This window comes from Pseudopodoces humilis, chromosome 18, assembly GCF_049639895.1.
Source record: "Pseudopodoces humilis isolate 2021_Gansu_Grassland_sample_001 chromosome 18, ASM4963989v1, whole genome shotgun sequence".
Lineage (NCBI taxonomy): Eukaryota > Metazoa > Chordata > Aves > Passeriformes > Paridae > Pseudopodoces > Pseudopodoces humilis.
Genome location: NC_142217.1, coordinates 9,138,040 through 9,161,994, shown reverse-complemented (window position 1 = coordinate 9,161,994; position 23,955 = coordinate 9,138,040). Strand labels below are relative to the sequence as shown.

Genomic DNA, 23,955 nt, shown 5'->3' with positions numbered 1-23,955 from the left:
CAAGTTACTTCTATCAAAATATTTTATTTTGAAAAGCACAGGAACAATAGTATTTGTGACCAGCAATATGCTCTTTGCAACAAATTGCTCTTCTTGCAAGATTGTATTTCCCTAAAGCTGTTGCGGGGGTGGGTTCCAGGTTAGATTTTGTCAGAACAAGCCTGTTCCCACAACCCTTCTTCATTTTTTTTGTAGATGCGAGGTTTCCTGTCAGGGAACAGGGACCGAGATGGAAATGGATGCTCTTTTAGAAATGTTAATGTAGATCTAATGTGAGAAACAAAGTGGGGGGGCTCAGCCAGGGGCGACGTGGAAAGGTTCTGAAAAAGAAGATGGGAGCAAAAGCTGCTTTTGACACTCAGGATACAATGTTCTCATTGTCCTGCCCTTCTAGAAGATTATGCACCACCCTCCCAGGGACAGCAGTACACTGGGAAAAGTTCTGACAGACTACAAGACCGCTCTCTCTACTCAGCTAGAAGGCAACAAAAAAAAACCCCAGTTAGTTTAATGTACCTGTAAAATCTGTGCATCATCTTGTTCCAACCAGAAATCCACATGTGGGAAAGGCCCCCAGAAATAAGGCCCAATCTGGAGCTGTTCTGTCTTTGCGTCGTAGATGTTGGTCAGCTGTAACAACACATGGAGGCTGCAGAGGCAGCCAGGGCTCCCCCAGACAAGGAGAGTTCCCCTCAGCCTGGCCTGGCCCAGACACACTGGGCCAGCTCAGCCCTGCTTCCCTCCAACTGCACTGGCATCCCCCTGCTACTCTGACAAACACAGCATGAACTGGTAACAACCAACCCAGAACCCAAAGACAGAGAACTACCAAAGGATTATTTTCCTCAAACTTTCATTGCTCCTGATTGGTCTCCCCATTTTCCCTGTTCCTTTTACTCACTGGTGCTCCTGTTAAAACATGGGCTGAACGCAGATCCTCATCCGGCCCTTTTTCTGGGAAGGTTGCAGGGAAAATCTCTGCTGTTTTAACATTCACAGCTGGTAGGAAATAGAGATTAAATACAGTACAAATTAATTGTTTCAAGGCACTTCTTTACAATGACCACATCCCCAACAAAACTGTGTTGCAGAACTGCAGAATCCATCACACACTTTTATTTCTCAGACCCCAAGCCTCTGACAGCACATTTCTACTTCATTTCCTTTGGTAGCATTTCAATATTCCAGACATGAACAAAATAATTAGAAAAAACACTGAGTAATCAAAGAGAAGAAGATGAAATTCTAAGCATAAATTTAGTGTAGTAGTTAGATGCTGATAAACTCTGAAGTGCAGTTAAAGGGAAAAAATCTGTTTGCATTTGTACATGGCCTCTTCCATGTGTGCACCTCCCTGGCTGTGGCACCACAAGAAAATCATTTTTACCTACACCTCTGGCAGCCGTGTACAACTTTTAGGGTGTACTTGCCTCAGTCATTAAAAGCAGCCCATTTACTACTGGAATCTGAAAAGCAATCCAGTTACCAAAAGAAAATTCAATTCTAATTTAACTAACTCACCTATTCCATAAATGATTGGAAAGTGAATATCCTGTTCTTCTCTGTCATTTAGTTCTGTAATGAAGAAAAAGAAGTCAAAACTTGTAGGGCTTTGGATTTTAGTCTGAGCAGCATTTATTTAATTGTATGTTATTGGAAAGCAAGAGATCTGATGTTGCATAAGACAGAAAAAAAAGGAAGCCTGAAAGAAATATGGAAAAGGCAGCAGAGGTCAGTACCAACATGCGTGGGACGTGGAGCTCTCTCCTAAGAGAACAGCCAGCTCCAGCCAACTGCCCCTGCTTCTGCATGGACAATTTACAGGGAAAAAACCACAATACAGAACCACCATGATACCAAGGTTCAAAGATACGAGTCATCAACACCTCTGACATGGAAAGGGGATGGAAATGTGACCTCAACATCATACAAAGAAAAGGAAATTACTCCTTCACATGATGTCACACACTATGAACTGAAGTTTATGAATTTACTGGATCCTGCAGGGAGGCAGGCCCAGCAGCCCAGCAGAACAAAGGTCTGTAAGTGCCCTTCTCAATTGTAAGATATCCACAGAGCCTGTTCCTTGAGATAAATGTGCCAAAATAACCTGGCCATGATTACAGTGCAGCAGCACTTGGTGAGGAGCAAATGCCCCCTGCACTGGCTCTCTGACATCACACACCAGCAGTAAAACTGAAAAGTACACGTTGGTATGGAGGACTTTGTGCTGTTCTTTCTTACAGGACAGAGAAAAAGCCATGTCTGAGAAGCCCCCTGCCCTTTTATTTCAGGAAAGGCACTTCCAAACCCAAGGGAACATTTTCTTACCTGTTACACAGAAAGTCACTAAGTGAACGTCCTCCGGCTGGAGGTCAAACGCTCCTGTGACGACAAGGACAGCAAAACTGTCAGTGAGTGGTGGCAGGGCACTGCTGTCTGGGGGTGAGGGACACACACCTAAACCCCTGCCCCAGGTAGGGGAACACTGCAAACAGGGTTCTGTACATTTGCTTCAAACTCACAGGAATTTACAGAGAGGGACCATTTGTAGCAGCAAAAATCTGCTAAGAAAGTGATCCACCACTTACTCCTTCTACTGACACTAGCTTAGTTTTGGCATCACATCAGCTCTGCTCTAGTCTGCTATACAGTTAGCAGCTTGTATTTAAACGTTTTTTCCTAAAATATTACATATATAGTGCAAACCAAATCTTTCACTAACTGTTAATTAGTTCTACCTTTCACCATCCCAAACAACAACAAAAAAACCCTCTTTTTTTTTGAAGTTCTGATAGCAATACAGCAGTATTGATTCAAATTGTACCTTGATGCATGAAAATCAGAAGGTTAAAGTAAGTTAACCAAAGTACTTTGTTCTGCACAGAACTCTCACATGACACATAACCCCCATCAGGTGTCACAGCCACAAGACTGCAGCCCAGGGCCTTGGGTTTTCCATTTTTGTCTGCCCCCTTAAAACACCTCCCTCCAATCCTGACACCTGCCCCATCCCTGCCCCTCCACATTCCAGTGGGGCAGAGGCCTCTCCAGAAGTGAGCAAGTGCTTAGCACAAGCCAGAGCACTCCCAGGCAAGCAGGTACTTTACACTTCCAGTTGCAAGTAAAGCACTGCCATCACTCGTCTGGACTATGGACTTTATAAACAGACGTGACAATTTTCATTAGACAATTCCAAACAGTAATTAAATTTTACTTCATCGCTTTAAGGTATGAACTGAATGGTAACTAATGAATCATCCACACGTACAGATTTGTAGAGTGACAACACTTGCCCAAGATCACACAGAAGATGAGCAGGAATCAAGCCAGGTATCAAAGCCCAGCTGAACTGCACCCAACTCTCCACAGCCCAGTATGAGCTGTGGAGCCAAGGGAGAAGGGACAGGATCAGACCCTGTGGCCCAGGCACTGACCATGGGCAAGCCCCAGCAGTCCAGCCCCTCTCCACACCGAGTTCTCAGGAAGAGAAAAAGACCTTTCAAAGTGAATCCACATTTCTTTCCAGTAAATGACTGGGGACTCAGACAACAAACAAACTCTACCCAAATCCAGCCAGAACTAATTTCTTTTTTTTGGACATGAGAGTGGAAAAAACGTGAACTTACTAAGAAGCTGATTAGTAAGTTTTTGTGATAACTGCCTATCATCATTGAAACCTCCAACTAGGTGCACTTCCAGCCTAACAGAGATGGAATAACAGGAAACAGCAATTAAAAAGACATCTCAAAATGAATAAGTTTACAAAATAATCCCCAGCCCAAATTGCAAAGCATTAAAGAAGCCTCACTTATTGCAATCACATGCACCAAGCTGGTCTGCATTACACAGCAAGTTATGATAATTCCATTCTGAAAACTTCAGGGATCACCTGAAGTTGTGAAGAAACAAGCTTGAAGAAATATTAAATACATGCAATTCTATCCCGGGGTATCTCTAGCATCCCTGGTTTGGACTGAACTTTGTAATCATCCTTCAGTTAATTAAACTTGAAGATTTTTGTTCCCATGACCTCCTCACAACTATTCCAGACCATGCAGCAGGGTTCTTCTCTAAGCAGTGTCTATGTAAAGTCCTTACAAATTATGAAACTAAGTTCATGAGCTAGCTTTTGTTCTTACCAAACTACAGGGGCAAAAGCCTCCACATCCAGAGTGAAGCTTGTCTGCTAAATTCTGTTTCAGAGCTTTTGACCTACTGTCCTGTCCTCCACACCCATTTTTTTTTTTTTTAATGTGGACTTACAAAATTCCCTGATGGACTGTCGGATGCTGAAAAAGGGGAAAATATAATATAAACCAAAAACCAGTTATGTGGAAAATTTTGCAAATATGGAACAAAAGTTAAACGGGAAATAGTAAACACAAACCTCATGGTGACATTTTACAGAGACACTCTTCAGAACAGAACCGTGCTTTGAATGACTGCTAAAAATACCCCCAAAAATCACCGTCAAGGAAGCAATTTTCACTTTACATGCGGCTGCTGATCAAGAGGTGTTTCCTGCTCTGAACCCCACACAATCACCTCACAACTCCCCGCCGTACAGCTGCAGTAATCTCTGAGGAACAGAAAAAGGGATCAGAGCTGACCTGCCACAGCCTGTGGAGTTAGAGAAGGACTTCACCGAGCTCATGATGAGCGACACCTCGGCCTCGGTGTCGGAGCCATCGCAGTGCGTCAGGCACGTGGCTCCGCTGCCTGCGAAGGCACACAACAGGCACACAACAGGCACTCAGTGACGGTGGCACCAACTGTGGGAGCCCCCACTGCTGCAGGGGAGAGCTGCCCCACCACTGCCTCGCTCCCCTTCAGCACAGCGGCCTCCAGCAGGGGACGGGACTTGGCCGAGGCAACACCCTCTGTGTGGGCCATTATAAAATCAGCACAGTTCCCGTCTCTTAACAGGACCAGGCAATGTTGCTAATGTCAGAAATCCAGGCACACAGCAAGGATCTTCCCACAAATTCTACCTCTGCAGTATCCAAACCCTGTGCTGCCCGACTGCAGGACACACACAGCCCAGGGCTGCAATGCTGCTGGCCACGGGTGCAGAGCAACTTAAAAGCTGCTCATGGAGCAATGAGAGCACTGAAACTCTCACACTAAACACACCAACTCTCTGAGCGAGTCTTGAGCTAACACATTATGTGACTTTTGGGGATTCAGGTTTGTACTAATATAACTGCAATTTATTTCATTAATGCCACATAAACCAGTAGTAATTCCCTATTTCAGGGGTACAGGCTTTGCTCTGAACATCCTCTAGAGATACCTGTGTGTCGGAGGACAACTATGTGGCAGGTAGTGGCATCATCTGATCCAAGAATGGAAACAGAACCTATTTTAAAGGAGGAAAACACTGTAAGAACTCAGCCCTTGCAATTGCTGCTTCAGTACAGGAAGAAATGTTTATGTTCCTACACACCATCTTTAGGGGTAGTCACTGCAAACTCTCTCTGCTGGACATAGAGAAGGCCTTTGGGTTCCACAATCTGAGCAGGCTGACTTCTCAGAAGTTTTGCCTTTTCCTAAAGATAAATGATAACAGATACTACAGTGGCTGAACTCTCAGGTGTATCCATTACTTCACAGAAACATCACCTCTGAAAAGCAAAGGGACTCAGGTCAGAGAGGAACACATGTATTTTGTATTACAGAGTATTCTGAATTTTGAAAGTTTTTTGTTTTCCTCAAACTGAACAAGTTAATAGTTAAATCCCATCATTCCACACAGACACAAAACACCTTTCCCTGTTATGTGGACCATAAAATGGAGGCACAATAAAAAGCATTTGGACTGGGCAAAGATTACATTAGATAATACCAGAACTGATCTTGAAAGTTTAATCACAACAGGAAACTTGAAATACAGAAGTTTCAGTCTTCTATTGCCATAACCCAGAATATTTATTTTGCACTTTGCAAAATAAGGGTATGTCGTTTATTAGCTTGATTGGTGTGTGCAAAACCCGGATTCCTGGGCTATGAACTGTAGAACTTCATCACAGACCTTCTGGGGACTAATTTCCATTGTGGGCTCATAAAACACTTCACAGCTTTATCGAATTTGCCCTGGTTTTCTGCATAATCTCAGGGTGTGTAAAGAAACACCTGATGGGAAACAGCTCCCCAAGCAGCTCTGCTCACATTCCTGGCTCGCACTCCGCCGTTAGGATTATAATATTTACACCTGGAAGCAAGGTCAGCACCTTCCTCAGAGTGCCCTCCTTGACATTCTATCGCCAGATTTTGTCATTTCACGCAGAAAGGGCCCGCCCGACCGCGCCGGGGCACCCCCACCCCCGGCCGCACCTTCTCCGCTGTGCCCCTCCACCAACACCGATTTATTTATTTTCCACTACCCCGGGCTCTCGGCTGTCAGAGAGCGGGGAACGCGCTGGGTCGAGGCCGCCCCTGCCCCGGGCCGCTTCAAGCGGGGCCCCGCTCCGCCACCCACCCCGCCCGGGCACAACCGCCGCTCCTGCCCCGGGACCTCCGGCAGGGCCCCTTCCCGCTTCCCTCACCTCCAGGTGCGGGTGGGCGCGGATCATGTCCCCCGTGGGCCGGGCCAGGTCCACCCGCGTTCCGTTAACCAGCAGCGGCATCTCGGCGAGCGTGGGGCCCGGGCCCGGAGGCGGCTCCGCGCTCCCTCCCCAAGGCCGCGCCGGGCCGGGCCGGGCCGGGCGGCGCCGCGCGGGGCGCTGGGAAACCGCGGAGAACCGCCCGCGGCACCGCCCGGGGCCGGGGCCGGGCCTGGGGCACCGCCCGCGCCTGGAGCCGGGGCCAAACGCGGGGGAACACGCCTCGGGGCTGACGGAAACTCGCCCGGCCTCGGCGGCCCCGCCTGACGAGGTTAACACGGTAACCTTGCAGAGATTTCCCTGCCTCCCGCCACTGCGGGGCATCCTTAAGTTGTGGTATGAAATAATAACTGTCATAAAGCCACAAATTTACAAATCACTGAATTCTTAAGGTTGGAAAACACCTCTGAGATCATTGAATCCAACCTCTATCTGAACACCACTGTGTCAACTGTACCATGGCATTGAGTACCACATCCAGACTTTCATTAAATGCCTCCAGGTGACTTGCACCATCCACCTGGACAGCCCATTCCAATGTCTAATCACTCTTCCTGTGGAGAAATCATTCCCAATGTCCAACATAAACCTCCCTGGCACAGTTTAAGATTACATCCCCTTGTCCTATCAGTGGGTGGCTGGGAGAAGAGGCTGATCCCCACACCACCACCCTCTGCCCCAGGAACCACAAGATGGATTTTTAGACAATCCCAAAGATGACTGTTTTTCCTTAAAGATCAGGGTTTTTTTCCTCCAGATGTGTGTGGAAGAAACTAAGAGAAATAACCATGGTAGCAGCAGAGTTAATTCACCCTGCAGGGAATGTGGACAGCCAGGCATCCCGCCTGCCCACAGCCCAGAGACAGTAAATGCCCAGAACCCCAGCCCGGCCTTTCCACCCATCTTCACAGAAGTAAATTGTCCCTGTAAGTGTTCCAGGCTGGACTGGGCCCTGTGCAAACTGGTCTGCTGGAAGGTGACCCTGCCAGTGACAGGGTGGTTGGAACTAGGTGATCTTTAAAGTCCCTTCCAACCCAGGACATTCTATGACTTTATGATTCTAAAGCAGAATAAATGTTTTCTTCAAAAGATACCTTGCATTTCTCACATGAGATGAAACTGCACCTTGGGATGAGCATCCCTCTCACAGCTGTTGGTATTTACAGTCTCTTTAGCCAAACACCAGCACCTGCCTACAACTACACTGAGCAAACCCAACCTGTCACAGCAAAGGTTCCAGAAACACTTAAACAAGACTGTGTAAGTTCAGTACAGACAGTTCAATGTCTACACATTACACAGGCTTTTTTTTGTTTGTTTTTCATTATACATGGAAGCTCCTGAATCACCTGGTATTAAAACTGGGAAAGTTTTACACACCCTCATCTTGGAAGTAGTGTATGAAAGGCATCTTTCAAAAGATTTTTCCTTGCTGTTGATCTGAACGTTCTTCCGTGCCAGGAGAAAATGCAATTATTTCAGACAGAATTCTATTGTTTATTACTCAGGACTGACAATAAAGAGAACTACAAATAAAAAACCAAAGCCTCTCAGTTTATACAATGAAGAACAGATCCACTTATGCACTTCGCAGCATCATCCCCAAAAGTAATTTCTGCAGTCTGTCAGAATGAACACCCCAACTCTGAGAAGTCAGGCTACACAGACAGCACCTCAGTTACATACGGAGATGTGGTTTTCTCAAGGATCTTAAGAATTGCACTGTTTGCGTCAAACTTTATTGGCTTCAAATAAAAATGTTGTCTTGAGAACCTCCAAGTTCAGATTCTAAAGGGCAACTGGAGTTTAGTCTCAAATGCACAAAATTTTAAACTAAATGTTACACAAATAACACTTAATTTTTTCCCATTGTTTATATTCTTACTCAAATCTAAAAGCCAGCAACCATGAAAAGACAAGAAACCTTTGTAGAGAAACTCTACACTGACTGACAGACACATGGACAACACAAGGACACCACTGACACCATCACTTCCTTTCCACAAGGGAATATTTTTTTTTTCTTGTTTTCAGCATTCACATATAAACTTCAAATCTGGCAAATAAATACCTGTCTCTGAGTGCTTCACAAGCACCCCAAAGAAAACTATCTACAAATAATACATTCAGCTACTCCCTCATTTTCAACACTTCCAGCAACCATCACTTTTACATGTCTGAACTTTCCTGGCTGGGAAAGGTGTGTGTCAGCTACAGATTTAAGGAGGGATAATTCTTTCTGTCTGAGCACACTTCCAACTAGCAAATGGCTTCACCAAGTACAGCTCTACAGACAGGAAAAGCTGAAGAGACGTGTGTGGAAAACCACTGCCAGACTGGATTCATGCCCTGCCTATTGAGAGATTACACCATTACTTTGAAACCACCTCAAGAAGAATCATCAGTCAGAACAATGATAGTGGAATTCTGACCCCCACACAAATCTGCAGGAAGAAACACCAGAATTTCACCCATGATATACAACACCTTCTAGAGAAACATTAGTAAACGAAGTTTTGGAGAGTTGGAAAAAACTATTAAAAAAATCCTTCTAGGTCATAAAAACCATTTCAATGTGAAATTTGTAAAATATCACCCTATTTATTCTCTAAGCTTTTTCTAGCAACATATAAGTTCACTATAACATATCTGTAGAAATCTGATGACTAAGAAACAGTAATTTTTCTTAAATGTAGTTACTTAAACATTTGCCAGTTTGGAAAGTTGAGCTCAAGTCTCTTTCCAGAGCAAAACATTGCACACAATTTTCAACCTTTTCCCTTCTGGTTGTCTGTATCACAGTGGGTACGGCACGTAACAGTCTGCAGGGGAGCCAATGCTGCTCACAGGGCTCCGTGTGTTGGACTCATAAGAATTTGGTGCAATTTCAACCACACCATCATTTTGAGGAGTTTCTCCTTTCAAAAAGTCATCATCTTCATCTTCAGAAGTACCCTGCAAAAATTTAAAAGGACTGGTGAGAGCAGGAGGATACTGTCAAATCTTATCAGAGACTTGGATTTACACTGTAATTGGCATGACCAGTTGGAATGGTAAGAGAATTAGATGTACTCTGATTATGAAATATGGGAACTAAATCACATTCAAAGGGTGGATTTCCCAGTGACATCATCATGTCCATTTTGTGAGCACATTCATAAAGCTTTCACATGGGTCCTGTGCTGCAGAAGTGGTTAAAGTGCTCTCAAGGCAAAAATGGATCAATTCCTAAAGAGTCCAAATTTCAGTCACAGCTTCCCCTAAATGTATAGTATGCTCTTATCTACTTTAAAAATTATTCTGCAATAAATGCAGCTGATAGCTGAAATGTGTTTGGATCAAGATTACCTTTTTAATGGGTTTCTTCAGATTCTCAAGATCTTCAGCACTCAGTTCTTCCCAGAACTGATACATAGGATCAATGGTCTTCTTTGATCTGAGAGAGAAAACAAAGCACAGAATGAGGAGTTATATTAACAGTATAGGTACATTTTAATTTAAACCTTTCACAACCTGGCTGAAATGTGGCATATGAAAGGTACGAAGAATCAGGGAAGACAGTGAACAGCAGAAACACTGACAGTGTCCTATGAGTTGTATTCATTATTTTCTAGAAGGCACAAAGGAGTTGTTCACTTTTCAATTGTACCTTTTGAGTATGTAGGGGTCAAAGGGGAAGAAGCTGTCGAGGGGGTTGGTGCAGGTCTGCACAAGGTCCCCCCCGGTGCCGCTCCGCACAACGGGAATGAACTGCCTGTTGTTCCTCTCAATAATTGTGTAGCAGAACACCAGCTGGTATTTCCTTTAAAAAAGGGAATAAAGAAAAGATAAGCACTTCCAGCACACCCAAAGCAAGATTTTCAGATGGATAGTATGAAAACACAAAGTTATTTTGTAACAAATATCGCTTCTATCTTCCATTTTCCAGCTGATATTAGGAGTTTGCAAGACAGTCACAAGATAAGGTGTCTGCTCTCTTCCTATAAGCTCCTATAAACTTTATTCCAAGTACAACCACACTGGCTCCAACACAGAGCAATCCATTTCATAGGACTGCAGGATTCCGTTGTAACTGACCTAGGAATAAACTTACTACACCTGTAATATGGGCAGTGTTATGTCTCAGGAAATGTTCAATACTGTGCCTAACAAAACCCTGTGCTGGTTTTAAATACCCACAAAATCTGAACCAAGCTGAAACAAGTAAGTGAGCAGGTACCTGGTAATGGCAGCAAACAAGTTGACAACAGAAGGGATACAAATCTTCAGGGGGTTTAGCTGACACATGACAATGCGCTCAAAATTTAAACTCTGCAGATAAGACAGACCTTCAAAATAAAAACAATTGGCAAATATAAGTTAGATATCGTATAAACTGAACTTAGTTTCTAAGAATTTCCAGTGTGACATGGCTGCACTCTGCACACCACCACAGGAGCACATCCTGTGGCACTCTCACAGTCGAGGTCTGGCCCCAACATGTATACAAGCCACCTCATTTTAATTAAACACAACAACATAAACTTGCCATCAGATACTTGACTGAATTTACCACTATAAAACATAGCAACAGTAAAACTTCTAATGAATCCTTTCAGACCTACTATACTCACCTTTTCTTAAATTTCCATCCAAAAGTTGTTTATGACGGAAAATAAGCGTATAGAACACTGCCTGACATGTAGAATAGAACGGCCCATGGAGAGCTACATCACAGTAGGCATTAGCTCCTGTATCCTGATTATCAATGTATTTATGCAACCAGTTCACCAGAAGATCCAGACATGCTTTTACTGTACTATAGTGCAGGGAGAAAAAAGAAGAGTAAAAATAACACCTGAAATGGTGTAGAAAATATGTTAAACAAATATTCAAGAATCTCAGTGGTTATGAAAACATCAGTAAGAAAATCTCTTTATAAAAAAAATTATTCTGTTACGAGCTTTCCCCTTTATCTCAGCATAAAATGGATCAAACAGCACTGAAAACCCCAGTCAGTGAAAGGACAGGATGCCCAGAGATGAATCCACAGTAAACAATCAGAATCCTTGGCTACAGGTGGTACAGAGCAATGCCTCCCATGCCCACCAGGTAAGTCCAATATCCAACTAACTCCAGTGTTAAAGTCGCCACACCCACTCTGAACAGCACAAAAATATAGAATGTATACATGAAAAGGAAGATATTTTAACTCTTTTCTATCAAAATACTAGAACAAATGATCTCCCTGTTCCAGAGCCTACATAAAGTGTCTAACACTGGGTACTAAAAAGGTCAGATACACTGGGAATCCATGACTGCCTGAAGTCAGCACAACCTACCCATGGCTCAGCACTTCCTGGAAAGTGAAGGCCTAAACAGCAAGTCATGAACCTCAGCAATCATCACTTTGCATCCTGTATGTGCAAATCTTTCCTGGAAAGTTCAAGACAATACTGAACCAGTATTGTTGAAAGGACAAACAAGACTCTTGATTCAGGCTTACTGACAAAGCAGTTGGAATAGAAGACCAATTCTCTGCTTTATGCTCCACAATAGCAAGAATTGTCTGTTTCTGCTCATGTATGAAGACAACTTACACAACAGGAATAAATTTAGCTCTTGCCAAGAAGCTACCAATATAACTCCCAGCAGTCTGCCTGATTACTGAAGGATTGTTTGGATCCTGCAATTTCTTCCAAAGATGGTCTAAAAATGCTTCGGCCAACCCCTGGAAAAAAGATACAAAGAAATTGTGAGATGACATTGTTTAAGTAGTAGATTCTTAATAATCAATTCCTATAATTTCCATAACCAAACCAATAAAAAAATTCTACCTATAACTGCAGTAAATAACCACTTCTGCACATGATGGAAGACCACTCATTTCTGTGGTTTTTTTCTATACTCAGTTGTAAAAGAAAGAACAACAATTTGTTGAGAGAGATGATAAAATAGAGAGGTGGGGGAACAACAAACAGCAGACACGATTTTCCAATCAAAAAAGCTAACAGATAGCATCTTTGCAATAGTTTTGGGATGCTGAGGAAACTTGCATCCCATGTCTTAGGTGCAGGAGTCCAACTGATTTTTGTCCAAGAGATTAGTTTTAACCAAGTTTGTTCCTTCACACTTGCTAAGATTCCATTTGAAGTGGTTTATGAACAACATGAGAAGAGCAACCATAAAGAAAAACAAAGGAGTAACAGAGAAGGAAAAGAAAGCAAAAGTACTAATGAATCCTGATGTACTTGCTATCTTTAGAATAGAATTACAGCAGAGAAAACTGTTCTGTTAAAAAAATCAAAACAAGGATGCAGAAATGACAGAGGACACTGCATTTTAAAAACAGCTTTTACTCACCAATTTAAAGCTACAGATGTAAAACATGAAATACTGTACATGACATGAAGCATGGGTTGGTAAAATGAGCTTGTCAAAAACAGAAACCAGATCCCGATACAAATCCTTCGTGTTGCTGATGTCGAGCTTGCCTACACAACAAACAAACAGAACAAAATGAACCATTTCAGTAGTTTCTTCCTGGCCTCATGCTGCAGAAGTGGTATTTATATCTTTCTACACCAGCAGGAAATATGTAAAGAAAAACTTCCAAATTTACCTCTCAGTTTATCTGACATCTAAAAATCCAAATCAATTCTACTGCTTTTTAAAGTGGTGTAAGCGAAGACTCTCTCTGAGTGCGCACATATATAAAGCTGCTAGACATGCAAACTGCAATAATGCATTAGCTCAGAAGAGCAAGAAAACAGCAAGAAATAAATCACCTGGCTTATGTGGGGAAGATACAACATAATGTTTTCTAAATATTGTTTTAAATATATAAATCTAGGGAATTCAAACCCTTAATACATAACAGTGAAAGATATTTCTTTCTTCTTTTTTCCCCTGTAACAAAGCCAACTGAGCAATGTGTCTGGTTGTTTTGATCTACTTCCAGTCCTTGTGATGTTGAAAGGATCCAGGATAATTCTAGTACTCAAGTAGAGCAAATGATAAAAACATTTATACTGTACTACAGTTTGGATACAGTGTCTTATTAACGGCATCAAAATGTCTCCAACTGAAGACCAAACCTCTGAAGTCCTTACTGTACCTCTCCCAATAGCTGGGCAGAGGCAGGAATGTGGACTACAGCCTGGTAATGGCAGAGTTCTGCTCTATCTTGCAGTACAGAAAGCAAGAACTCCTCATATGTGTTTCTTATTTGTTATCAAAACAACAAATTTGGTTATAGAGCAAGAGTTCTCACCATCCACATGGCAAACATCTTTAATGTAGGAAAACAGGATGGTCATCAGGATGTCCAGGCGCTCTGCAAGTGGATGGGCCATTCTCTCAATACTGGGAGAGACAACTTTGTTTCCTTTTTTGTCTTCATCTTCCTCCTGGTAGATAAAATGGCACATGCAGCTGTTAAATACACAATTCTCAGAGACAGCAATTACAGGAAAAGTGAGACTAAATTTATCTTTCAGCAATATGCTGAAGTTTAATCTTTCGTTTTTTTTTTTAGCAAAGCAGTATCTCATTATACAGCATAAGCAAATTTTTGCACACTAAGCCAAGTATCAGCTTTATTGCACAGCTGCTTGCATTTTTACATAATGAAATTGATTTGCTGGATGCAACACTGGGTGTTTACACAAATAAAGTCAACACCTGAGAACACACTAATCATTTGTCAGCTGTTCAGGTTTCAAGAGCAGTATGCAGTGCAGTAACAACAAGGTAATAATGAATTTCTACACTTAGTTCATAGCCGCCTCAGAAGCGATAATTTTACTAAAAAAAATTTCATAAAAAAAGATAACCAACCATGGCAAAAAGTCCCTCCTCTGTAGATTTTTCCTCGCTAGCACAGTTATTAGCAGTTTCTTCAGCATCTTCAATATCTTGCTGTGGAGTGCTAACCTACAGTTGCAAACAGGAAATTAATTTCTATAAAACCATGACAATAATATGAAATTGTTTTTTTTATTATTTATATAAAAGACATGACAACATGAGTAATTTCTTGACTACATTTTTGTCCTGGATTAAATAAACATTTTAAAAAGGAAAGATGTGCCATACACAAATGCACACTACAAACTTTCTGAAACTTTACATCCCCAGCATAAGCTCTTCCCAGACAAGTTACACAGTGAGGCAAAAAGCCATGATCATTTACAGTGCTAGCCCTCCTGCCTTTTTGTAGGACTGTAATCCTTTTACTTCAAAGAGATGACACAAACAATCAACCACACAAAGGGAAGCACATTCTCTGCACATTAGCGTAGATCAACACAAGACAGGTTCTTTGGATTCTGGCAGAGATTTCAGGCAGGGTGTATGGTACACACCATACAGTTACCCTCAATCGTGGGAACAACTTTATCCTGGGAATGAAGTGTAAATTTGGATGGGTTTGTACTCATGATCACAAGTACATTTTTTGTCAAGTCTAAAACTGAAGCACATTTCATTTCCTACTCTGTGTATTTTAATGCCAACCTTCCATAAAAGATAACACAGAGTAAACTTACATCCAATTTCAGCAGCTTTTCAATAATAAGCTCCAGAATCTGAAGCCTTAGAGTTGGAAGATACACAGTAACTCGCAGGAGGTTATGGACATAACATTCCTATAACACAAAGTTAATTGGTATCAATAATGGTGTTAAAAGAAAAGTCAAATTTCTGCAGACTTCTAGAAAACAAGTTTCTTATATTGTTATCTAAAGACCCAGAAATAGGTTAAACAGGCTGTGTTCAATCAAGAGTAAGTTAATGTATAAACTAAACATTAACTTTCAGTAGTTAAGCTATGTCACCATTAACTACTTAATCTGCTGTTTCCATGCAAATTTTCCCCACTACCTCTAGATAAAGTGTAAAGATTCTATAAAGGAAGTTATTCATTTTCATAGGCATTTATGTCTAAACTTTCTTTAGGAAAATGAAGCATATGCTTTGTTTTATCTAGAACCAGCTATATATGCTTGAAATGAGACACAATGCATCTTTATTTCAGATTATTATAATATACCAGCAGCAATTCTAAATTACACAGCTATGCCTCTTCAGTCATTCTGATTATAAATCAAGCAGCTTAACAATTATTTTGTGAGCATGCAGGGGCCCACCCATGTGTACACAAATATGTACAAAAGGCAACATTGCATAAAGCAAATGTTCATAAAGCAAAACTGTCAAGTCACTGGATAAAATCAGGTAAAGTGCCACATTTAAGTACACCAGTCTATTTGTGAATAAGCATTATAACACAACCTTTAATTACATGAGCACATATGATTTTTCCACAGGCCATCTTGCTAATTTTTTTCACAGGCTTAGTCAGTACATAAAATAGATAGAGAAAGTTTAATGAAAAGGTATAAATCATAATATTTAACAACAATGCATGGACCATGTTTTATTACACTTCATTCGAGTTTTGCCCTGAAAACAGCTACGCATTTCTTCACATCTTGCTCCTCACCGAGCTGCTAAGTAAATAAATCTCTTAACACCATGTAAGAGTTATTGCCCCCCTCATTTTACAGATGGGAAGCTGGTGCTTAAAGTTATTTGAATTAAAACAACAAAAACATACATTTTTTAAAAATTGCAAGATATATAAAGAACTTTGGGGATTTTTCAGCACTCTATGAGTTTGAAACACAGCTCCAAGTGCACTTAGCCGGAGGTGCAGGGCTTTGCCTTCCTGTAACATGAAGAGCCAACTTATCAAGTTGGAACAAGCAAATAGAAAGATCAAGCAAGAGCCATAACCTGTCAAAGGTTTCCAGCTTGTTTTTCAGCACACAAACACTATGCCAAAGATGTAATAAAACAACTTAGGGCTCTACTCTATTGTTGCCTGTAATGTCCACTGCCTCCTGTTTGCTTATCAAATCCCCTGTTCCTCTGACAAAGACTTTCCAGGTTGATAACAAACAAGACAGGTCTCCTTACTACACAGTCTGAGACTCCTCGTCAAGGAGGTCCATGGTATATATTGATTAAGAAAGCAATCCAGTGGAAAAAATATGTGATGATGTCATTATAGATGAGCACAATGCTTGCACACAAGGAACTCAAGAATGCTTGGACAGCCTTACACTAAATAGACACAACACAACACCACACATGATTATTATATATGTAATTATTATATATATAACTATATTCTTCAAAAATCTGCATTGACTGCCATCAAATCAGTTGTAATACTATACAGAATATTTGAATACATTTAGAAAACCGGGTGAACAAATCAACAAAAATAGTCACAGCTCTTACCAGAGTTCTTTCTGATTTATTAATGAAAGGAAAGAATTCCTCAAGTATCGGCATGAGAAACTGTGGTGTCCTATAATTAATTAAAAACCAAAAATCAGACCTAAAGGTTATAGGTTTGCAAATACTGAACTCTAGCATTCTAAAGATGTACTGGAATAAGCTTATTTCACAGGAACTTTATTTTAGGGTAAGCAATTGTATAAAATGTGGTTTGGCAAGGATCACTGGGCAGACAATAAGTGGCAAACTTTCACAATGCACTTCAAATATCACTACATATAAATACAGAACATAAAATACAGAAGCCATGAACAAGTTATCAACACTACTTTTCCTACTTCCCATTTCTGTTAACAGGATTTTCAGCTGCTGATGCCTGACAGAAACTTCTTAATGTTTGTATAAAGCATTCTACCAGTTAGCGAATACTAGGAAAATCATGCAATGAAATGAAATATTATACTTCCAATTAAGAGAGGAAAAAACCCACCAGTTCACAAGCTTTAAATCTGCAAGGAAAGGACACACAAAGCCAAAGGACTCTATACTTACGAAGGAACATATCTTGCAACAGTTTGCAATGCTCTGTGGCATGTATCAAAGTTTTCAGAAATGTCTAGAGAAAGAAAAAATGAATCTTATGCACTTGGTTACAGAAAACTAAATCAGGAACCAGTAAAAAAAGTAGGTATCAACTACACAATGGAAAGGTTCCCAGGAATCTATTTGCCAAATATAGGAATATAAGGAAACTATATTTGCCAAAATGTTTTTCTGGGGGGTGTACATTGAGGTAACTAGAAACCAAACAACTCCTAACTTTTCTTTGGCTTTGAAACAATTTATAACTAGGAATGCTTCCTTATACATTTTATTCCTACAGATGCTGCACCAACAGGAATAGTTTGAAAGTAATAAGGAGCGGGTTAGCACACCACTGACTTGAGTACAAGAAAGTCTTTGACTTGGGAATTTAAGGATGTTTCTTGATGTTTTACTTGAACTCAGCTCAATTAATTTTGTAAAAAAAGGAGCAGCATGCACTGGATACATTTTTAGTAAAGGCACTACAGCAGCATATATCTATATATAACCTTTATACTCACTTTCATCATCATCATCAGAATCTGAAATATCCACATCATCTTCTCTGATGGTTATTCGAGCTAGGAAAAAATTACATTATTATATCAAAATTGTATAAATCTTATAGGTAACAAATTCAATAGCAAACACACTGGACAACAATCTCCACCAGGACTAAAGCATCAAAATTAGCCACAAGACTTTCTTAAAAGACTGTTTTATTTACAGAACCAGGAGGTTCATGAGAACCTCTGATCTGACATGATCCTCGCTTCAGCTTTTGGTTTTTTAGTAGTAAAAATATTGTACAAGTTCATTCATTTCCAAGACATCTTCAGAACAGGATCTGTACTAGCAGCTAGAATACATCTTCTAAAATCTAGGTACAGAAAACTATCACAATCAACATGAAAAACCTCAATAACCGAATAATTCATTGTGTCATGGACTGTTGTTATACAGAATTTATCTATCTAGGGACTTTGATGAGCAAACAAAGATTAAGAGAGAAGTAACTTACGGGGGACAAAGAGTGACACAATCATCCGGAGGCACGGCCTGAGATGGACAGTTTGTGCTGACACAAGATTGCCAAGAAAGCCCAGATATTCTTCTACTACCTCTCGGCTCCTTCTCAACCATGGCAGCCTCTAAAAGTAAGCAAATATCAAGATGTCAAAGAAGGATGTTTTGAGTACTAAACTCTTAATCTTCCCATGTTGCAAACAGATTTTACCAGCAAAATGTTGACCAGTTGTTCAAGCTCTTTGGTCAAATATGCAACAGCAGCTCGAAATTCATGCAGCCAATTAATGATCTGGGCATCCTTAAAATAAGCAGAAAAAACAGGTAACTATTTCAATAAACAGTACTACCAATCAGAAAATAACAAAATCCTTAGAAGTCAAAGATTAAGTCTGTAAACAGAAATTGTTTTCACACTAATATGAAAGGAAAGAACTTTCAATGAAAGTTCTTGAATGCAGAATACATTCATGCCAACTCCTAAACCAACAGCCTGCCATGAAGGCTTCAGTCAGACTGAGCAGGAAACTAAACTTCCCTCATACAGAACATAAAAGAACTAAAAAGAAATTGTATTCCATCATAATTTTCTTTTCTCTTCTGCTGTAGTTAAAGCAGAAAGGACATTCAAGTCCTGAAACAGCAAATGTAGTGGGTACTCGTAGCTATACAGAAGAGCTGTGAAACAATACTTCTGGGTATAACTACTTAAATACACATTTGTTACTGCCTAATGAAACTAGATTTAGTGAGAACAGAAGGTAAAATTCAATGCAACTTAAATGCTATGAAAGACAGAAACCACAGTACGATCTACAGAAGATCGTACTCTCTATAATCAAGCAGCAGTGACCTAAAAAGATGGTATCTGGAACAAAGACAGACTCAAAGGGTAGAGAAGAGTCGGTAAGCATGAGACACCAATTATGAAGATCCTGTATATATTTATGTGTATAGATAGACATTTTCTTTCCATTTAGAGTTTTAATTCTGATGGTTTCCACAAAGAAAAAAACTGTTAAATACGATTTAAATGTTTAAAGCAAAGGATTTGTGTAAGCACCAGAATGACTTGTCTGGTGATTACACTCAGACAGATGAACCTAAAATCATCAGACCCCTGACTATCAAAGTCTTACCTTTATGTCTGGATCTGACAGCTGATGTTTTAACAACTCAAAATCTGTGGTGTCACCCTAGCAGGAAAACAGAAATAAATAAATTATTTGCTTTTTTTTTTTTTTTCCTTTAGTAAAAAATAACAATTTCATCAAGGTATCTGAACAACCAACTATTGCTGAACAGGTACATCAAGAACACAAGAAAGCCAGCTCAGAAAGGCTGAAGCAGTAGTAATAGGGTGCTGCCCCAGAAGACAACCGAGGCTGCTGGCTCAGTTTCAGCTTCTCTCCCTGCAGACACAGCTGGATCCCTGTGCACGCTTTAGCATAAGTCAGGCTTTACATTCACCCGGCCACTAAGGTTGACTCACGGGAGAAATCTTTTCACTCGCACAGCAATACCGCCTGGCACAAGCCTACAACTCTCAGCCGCCTTCAATTTTTTTCCCTAAGCCTTCAGGCACGGTCTTGCGTAAGGCGAAACGAATCTTCTCACGGAATGACCCCAGGAACCAGCAGCCCGTACGCAGCGCAGGCCCCCGAGAAGCAGCAGTCACCTTTTCGTACTTGAGCAGGATCTCGGTCAGGGTCCCCCCGAACCGCACCGTCTTCCTGGGCGGGGAGCTGATGAATTCGTCCGCTCCCAGCATGGTCACGGCGCCTGCGGGGAGGGGAAGCCGCGTGAGCACGGTTCGGAGGCCCGGGGCACCCCTCGGGCCCCTCCTCAGCAGCCAGAGCCGCAGGAGCCGCCGCTCCCCTCCCGAGGGTCCCCCCCGCTGCTCCCCCTTGCCTTGCGGTGGCAGCCGCGTCCCCGCTAGCGGGGCCCGCGGCGCCGCACTCCGCGCCCGGCGCGTCCCGGCCGCTCGCACCGCCACATGCCGCTCCGGCGGGAACTGCGCGGCCGGGCGGGAACCGCGCCGGGCAGCCCGCCCCCCGCGCCGCCGCGCCGCGCCGCCGGGCGGCTCCACTGAGCGGGCTGCGAGCGGCTCCTGCACCGAGCGGGCTGCGAGCGGCTCCTGCACCGAGCGGGCTGCGAGCGGCTCCTGCACCGAGCGGGCTGCGAGCGGCTCCTGCACCGAGCGGGCTGCGAGCGGCTCCTGCACCGAGCGGGCTGCGAGCGGCTCCTGCACCGAGCGGGCTGCGAGCGGCTCCTGCACCGAGCGGGCTGCGAGCGGCTCCACTGAAGAGGCAAGGAGCGCCGAGAGGGAGCAGCCGCAGCGCTGCCCCCGCCCGCCGCGGTGTGGGAGGACCGGGGGAGCCGGGCAGGGGCACGGAGAGGGCGTTTCCAGCCCCGTACGCGGAGACGAAGCCGGGCAAGAAGAGCGGGAAGCTCTGCTCGTCACTGCTCCGGTTTTAACACTGACTCCAGGTATTGCTCCCAGCGTCCCGGAGTGGGTGAGCAGAAATCCAGATTTATCCCCAGGGCTGTGGTGGAGCGATCCCATCCCGGGATCGTTCACAAGCGAGCGTTCCCCGGCCCCTCCCGTGAGCGGTGGGAGCCAAGGGCAGCCCCTCACAGGACAGGTGACACCCAGGGCACGGCCCGCCAGAGTTATCAGCTAAGAACTGAAAACAATCCGAAGGGATAAACTAAATAGTCCGAACCACTAAATTGATATTAAAGAGGGCCAAGAATCTGCCCTAAACAAAGCGGAGTTTGGCCTTGGGAAGTAATAATGGATTTGCTAGAACATGGGCACAGGAATATCAAGTGACATTTCTGGGTTTTCATCCTCCCTGTGTAGGCTGGGCCTCCATTAAAGCACTAGTCATTAAACAGAATGTCTTACAGACTTTTCTCGGAGCTAGTAACTGGTTTTTCTCCCAAAGGATTGTATACACACACAAATTCTACTGCTAGAGCAACCTGAATAAGTATGAACAGAGACTTGCATCTCCTGTGCAGTTCATCAGTAACACCCAAACCACTCAAAGCTGACTTTGGCTGAATATGTAACATTCAAGTCACCCATTCACACAAACTAGCTACAGCAACACGTGCCATTATTTGACTTTAGCCCTCTCAACTTGCACTTACGCTTCTTTTCAACACAAATTGCTACTGTAACAATGATGTCGCCCCCAGCAACTCTCACAAGTCACATCAAACAGATTCTGTAGACATTACTAATAATTTAATATTTCCTTGATGAAGATGTTCCTATTTAAGCAGACACTATATACCACATGAAAACTTCCATTAGATGCAGTTCACGTTTAAAGTCTAATAAGTATTTAATTTATCCACATAGTTAGAAGCTAGGGGGTCGGCATTTTTCCTTTAGTGGAATGTAGGATGACATTTTGAGCTAGTTTTAAGACTTAACTAGATGCAAAAGACTCCTGCAGCCAGTTGTAGAACTAGTTTGGTTCTTTGTGATTTTGGGCTAAGATTTCAAACAGCATGTATAGGACTTTCCTCAATGGCTAGACAAATTCTATTTTCAGCTGTACAACTCTGTTCACGTAACAGCAAGCTGTCCTAAACATGTCCAAGAGCTTCCTTCCAGTCACCAATGTAAAAGTTCTTTGAGTGGACTTTGCGCTGCATTGAGTAGAGTTGATAAGGATATCATGGAACTAAAATAGTGTTAAATATTTGTTAATGTGTAACTGCAGATGACTCCCAGTTTCTCTTTAGTATTAGCCTTCCTGATTTAGAAGGCAAATGGATGGCATGAAACAGTGACATTTTCAAAAAGAATATAGTTACAATAGTTAGAGCAGGTATCATTGCTCCACAGCAAGTACTGTCTCTCTCATTGTTTGGACTCACCATCTCAGTAACCTCCCTGTGCTTTAGTGCTTCTCCATGCTTAACACCCTTCTTAATTGATGGATCAGCTCCTATGTTTCATTTTTAAAACATATACTATTCACACTAGTAAACTAGTTGGAATTCCACATAACTTTTGAGTGAAGTTGCACTCTAATCTTATGCAACAATCATTAAGTACTGATACTTGATTTAAGATCAATTACATTGTAATATACAAGGAATGCAAAGGCCTGCTCAATTCACTCTAGTAATTATTATTGCAACATTTGAGTAGAAAATTTTGTTTTTTGCAGACTAAGTATATGAACCACATATAAGTTTTGGCTTAATTTATAGCTGCTACTAATCATTGCACTTATTAATCACCCTATCTCATAATTCATTTTGTAAGTGAAACTATGGGGAATCAGTAAAAGCATATATCTCTTTTCAGAACCAAGAAATGAAAAAAAAATCTTGCAAATGAAAACTGATCTACAGGTTTTAAGGGAGGAGCTTGTTTGCTTTGGTGTTTTTAATCAGACCATTGTAACACTGCAGTGGTGTCACATTACAGTTCCATTAAAAGGAGGAAACAAATTGCATACACCTCCTAAAAACTGCAGATAGTAAAGGAGAAATTACATTGCAGACCTCCAGGTTTAGTGTTCTTCTGAATTTGTTAAAATACACAGCATCTGGAAAACATTTAAAAATGAGAATATGCATAGTAGTTGCTCCAGTAATTTTACAAGAAAACACTGAAAGATTTCAAGAGTTCACAAGGAAGTACAGCCACAGTGTTCCTAGTAAATATTTTCCTTAATTCCACCTCTAGTCTTCAATGAGGTATGGCACAGAACAATTGTGCATTGAAATTTTAAGACCTACCAGCATTTGCTGGTGGTGGCATCAAACTCTTAGTGTTAATTCAAAAATAGAAGAACTCATGAAGAATTTCTCCACATGATTTTATCATGAGCACAATTTTAGGTATCACTAGCATTAATATAAATATTTTTCCAGGTACAGTTAATGTTTTATAAAGCCTTGGAGTACTTGTTAATCAACAGGGTTTCCTTTGGTCATGTTCCCTCCCTCAAATGCTTCAGCATTCAGAAAATAATTTCCAACGTCACTGAACTAAAAATCCCTCTTGCAAGAGTCGTCATATTACATCATTTGTAACTACAAAGAATGTACTTGTATGCCAACATTGTTGGTGTTATTTGTCTACTTATAAAATATCAGATCCCAGGTTATTTTAAAATAACAATGAAATTTTACAATAGACACTGTAAATTGTGTATTTACACTATAAACAACTTCTACTACTTTTGCAACTTTGCGTCAACAGTTTAATATAGACATTTTAAAAGCACCCTTACAAACAAAAGTATTGCACTGGCATTATAAAAATTCACAGTAAGTTTAACTTCCAGACCTTGGTAAAAAACAGTGCAAGAGCTTTTCATTGTGCAAGAGCTTTTTATCCAAACCTTGCAGGTTATTAAAAATAATAAAAATTAAAACAAAGCAGTAAAACCAACCATATGACAAGATACAGTGATTT

At 41.7% G+C, this 23,955-nt stretch overlaps 2 protein-coding genes across 4 annotated transcripts; both read right to left on the bottom strand.

Annotated features, from left to right (window-relative positions):
- Positions 1 to 4: 4 nt before the first annotated feature.
- Positions 5 to 6,710, bottom strand: NTAN1 (N-terminal asparagine amidase). Of its 3 annotated transcripts, none has more exons than XM_005522906.2 (10): positions 6,549 to 6,710; positions 5,450 to 5,552; positions 5,297 to 5,362; positions 4,614 to 4,722; positions 3,630 to 3,703; positions 2,332 to 2,385; positions 1,522 to 1,575; positions 902 to 999; positions 517 to 630; positions 5 to 320 (listed from the first exon to the last, which is right to left on the bottom strand). In XM_005522906.2, the coding sequence occupies exons 1-10, from the start codon at positions 6,627 to 6,629 to the stop codon at positions 141 to 143; spliced, it is 933 nt and encodes a 310-aa protein (XP_005522963.2). In that variant the 5' UTR covers positions 6,630 to 6,710; the 3' UTR covers positions 5 to 140. The 3 variants fall into 3 exon arrangements, with proteins under 3 accessions (XP_005522963.2, XP_014107942.2, XP_014107941.2); XM_014252466.2 differs by having other exon boundaries at positions 187 to 320; positions 517 to 667; XM_014252467.2 differs by lacking the exons at positions 3,630 to 3,703; positions 4,614 to 4,722.
- Positions 6,711 to 8,078: 1,368 nt separating this feature from the next.
- On the bottom strand, positions 8,079 to 20,516 carry RRN3 (RNA polymerase I transcription factor RRN3). Its single transcript, XM_005522904.3, has 18 exons — positions 20,415 to 20,516; positions 20,182 to 20,285; positions 19,643 to 19,699; positions 18,715 to 18,804; positions 18,499 to 18,628; positions 17,999 to 18,058; positions 17,445 to 17,508; positions 16,893 to 16,962; positions 15,134 to 15,232; positions 14,424 to 14,519; positions 13,858 to 13,993; positions 12,948 to 13,078; positions 12,185 to 12,315; positions 11,219 to 11,403; positions 10,825 to 10,933; positions 10,255 to 10,407; positions 9,954 to 10,041; positions 8,079 to 9,560 (listed from the first exon to the last, which is right to left on the bottom strand). Exons 2-18 carry the CDS (start codon positions 20,272 to 20,274, stop codon positions 9,402 to 9,404), a joined length of 1,851 nt encoding a protein of 616 aa, XP_005522961.1. The 5' UTR covers positions 20,275 to 20,285; positions 20,415 to 20,516; the 3' UTR covers positions 8,079 to 9,401.
- Positions 20,517 to 23,955: the final 3,439 nt, after the last annotated feature.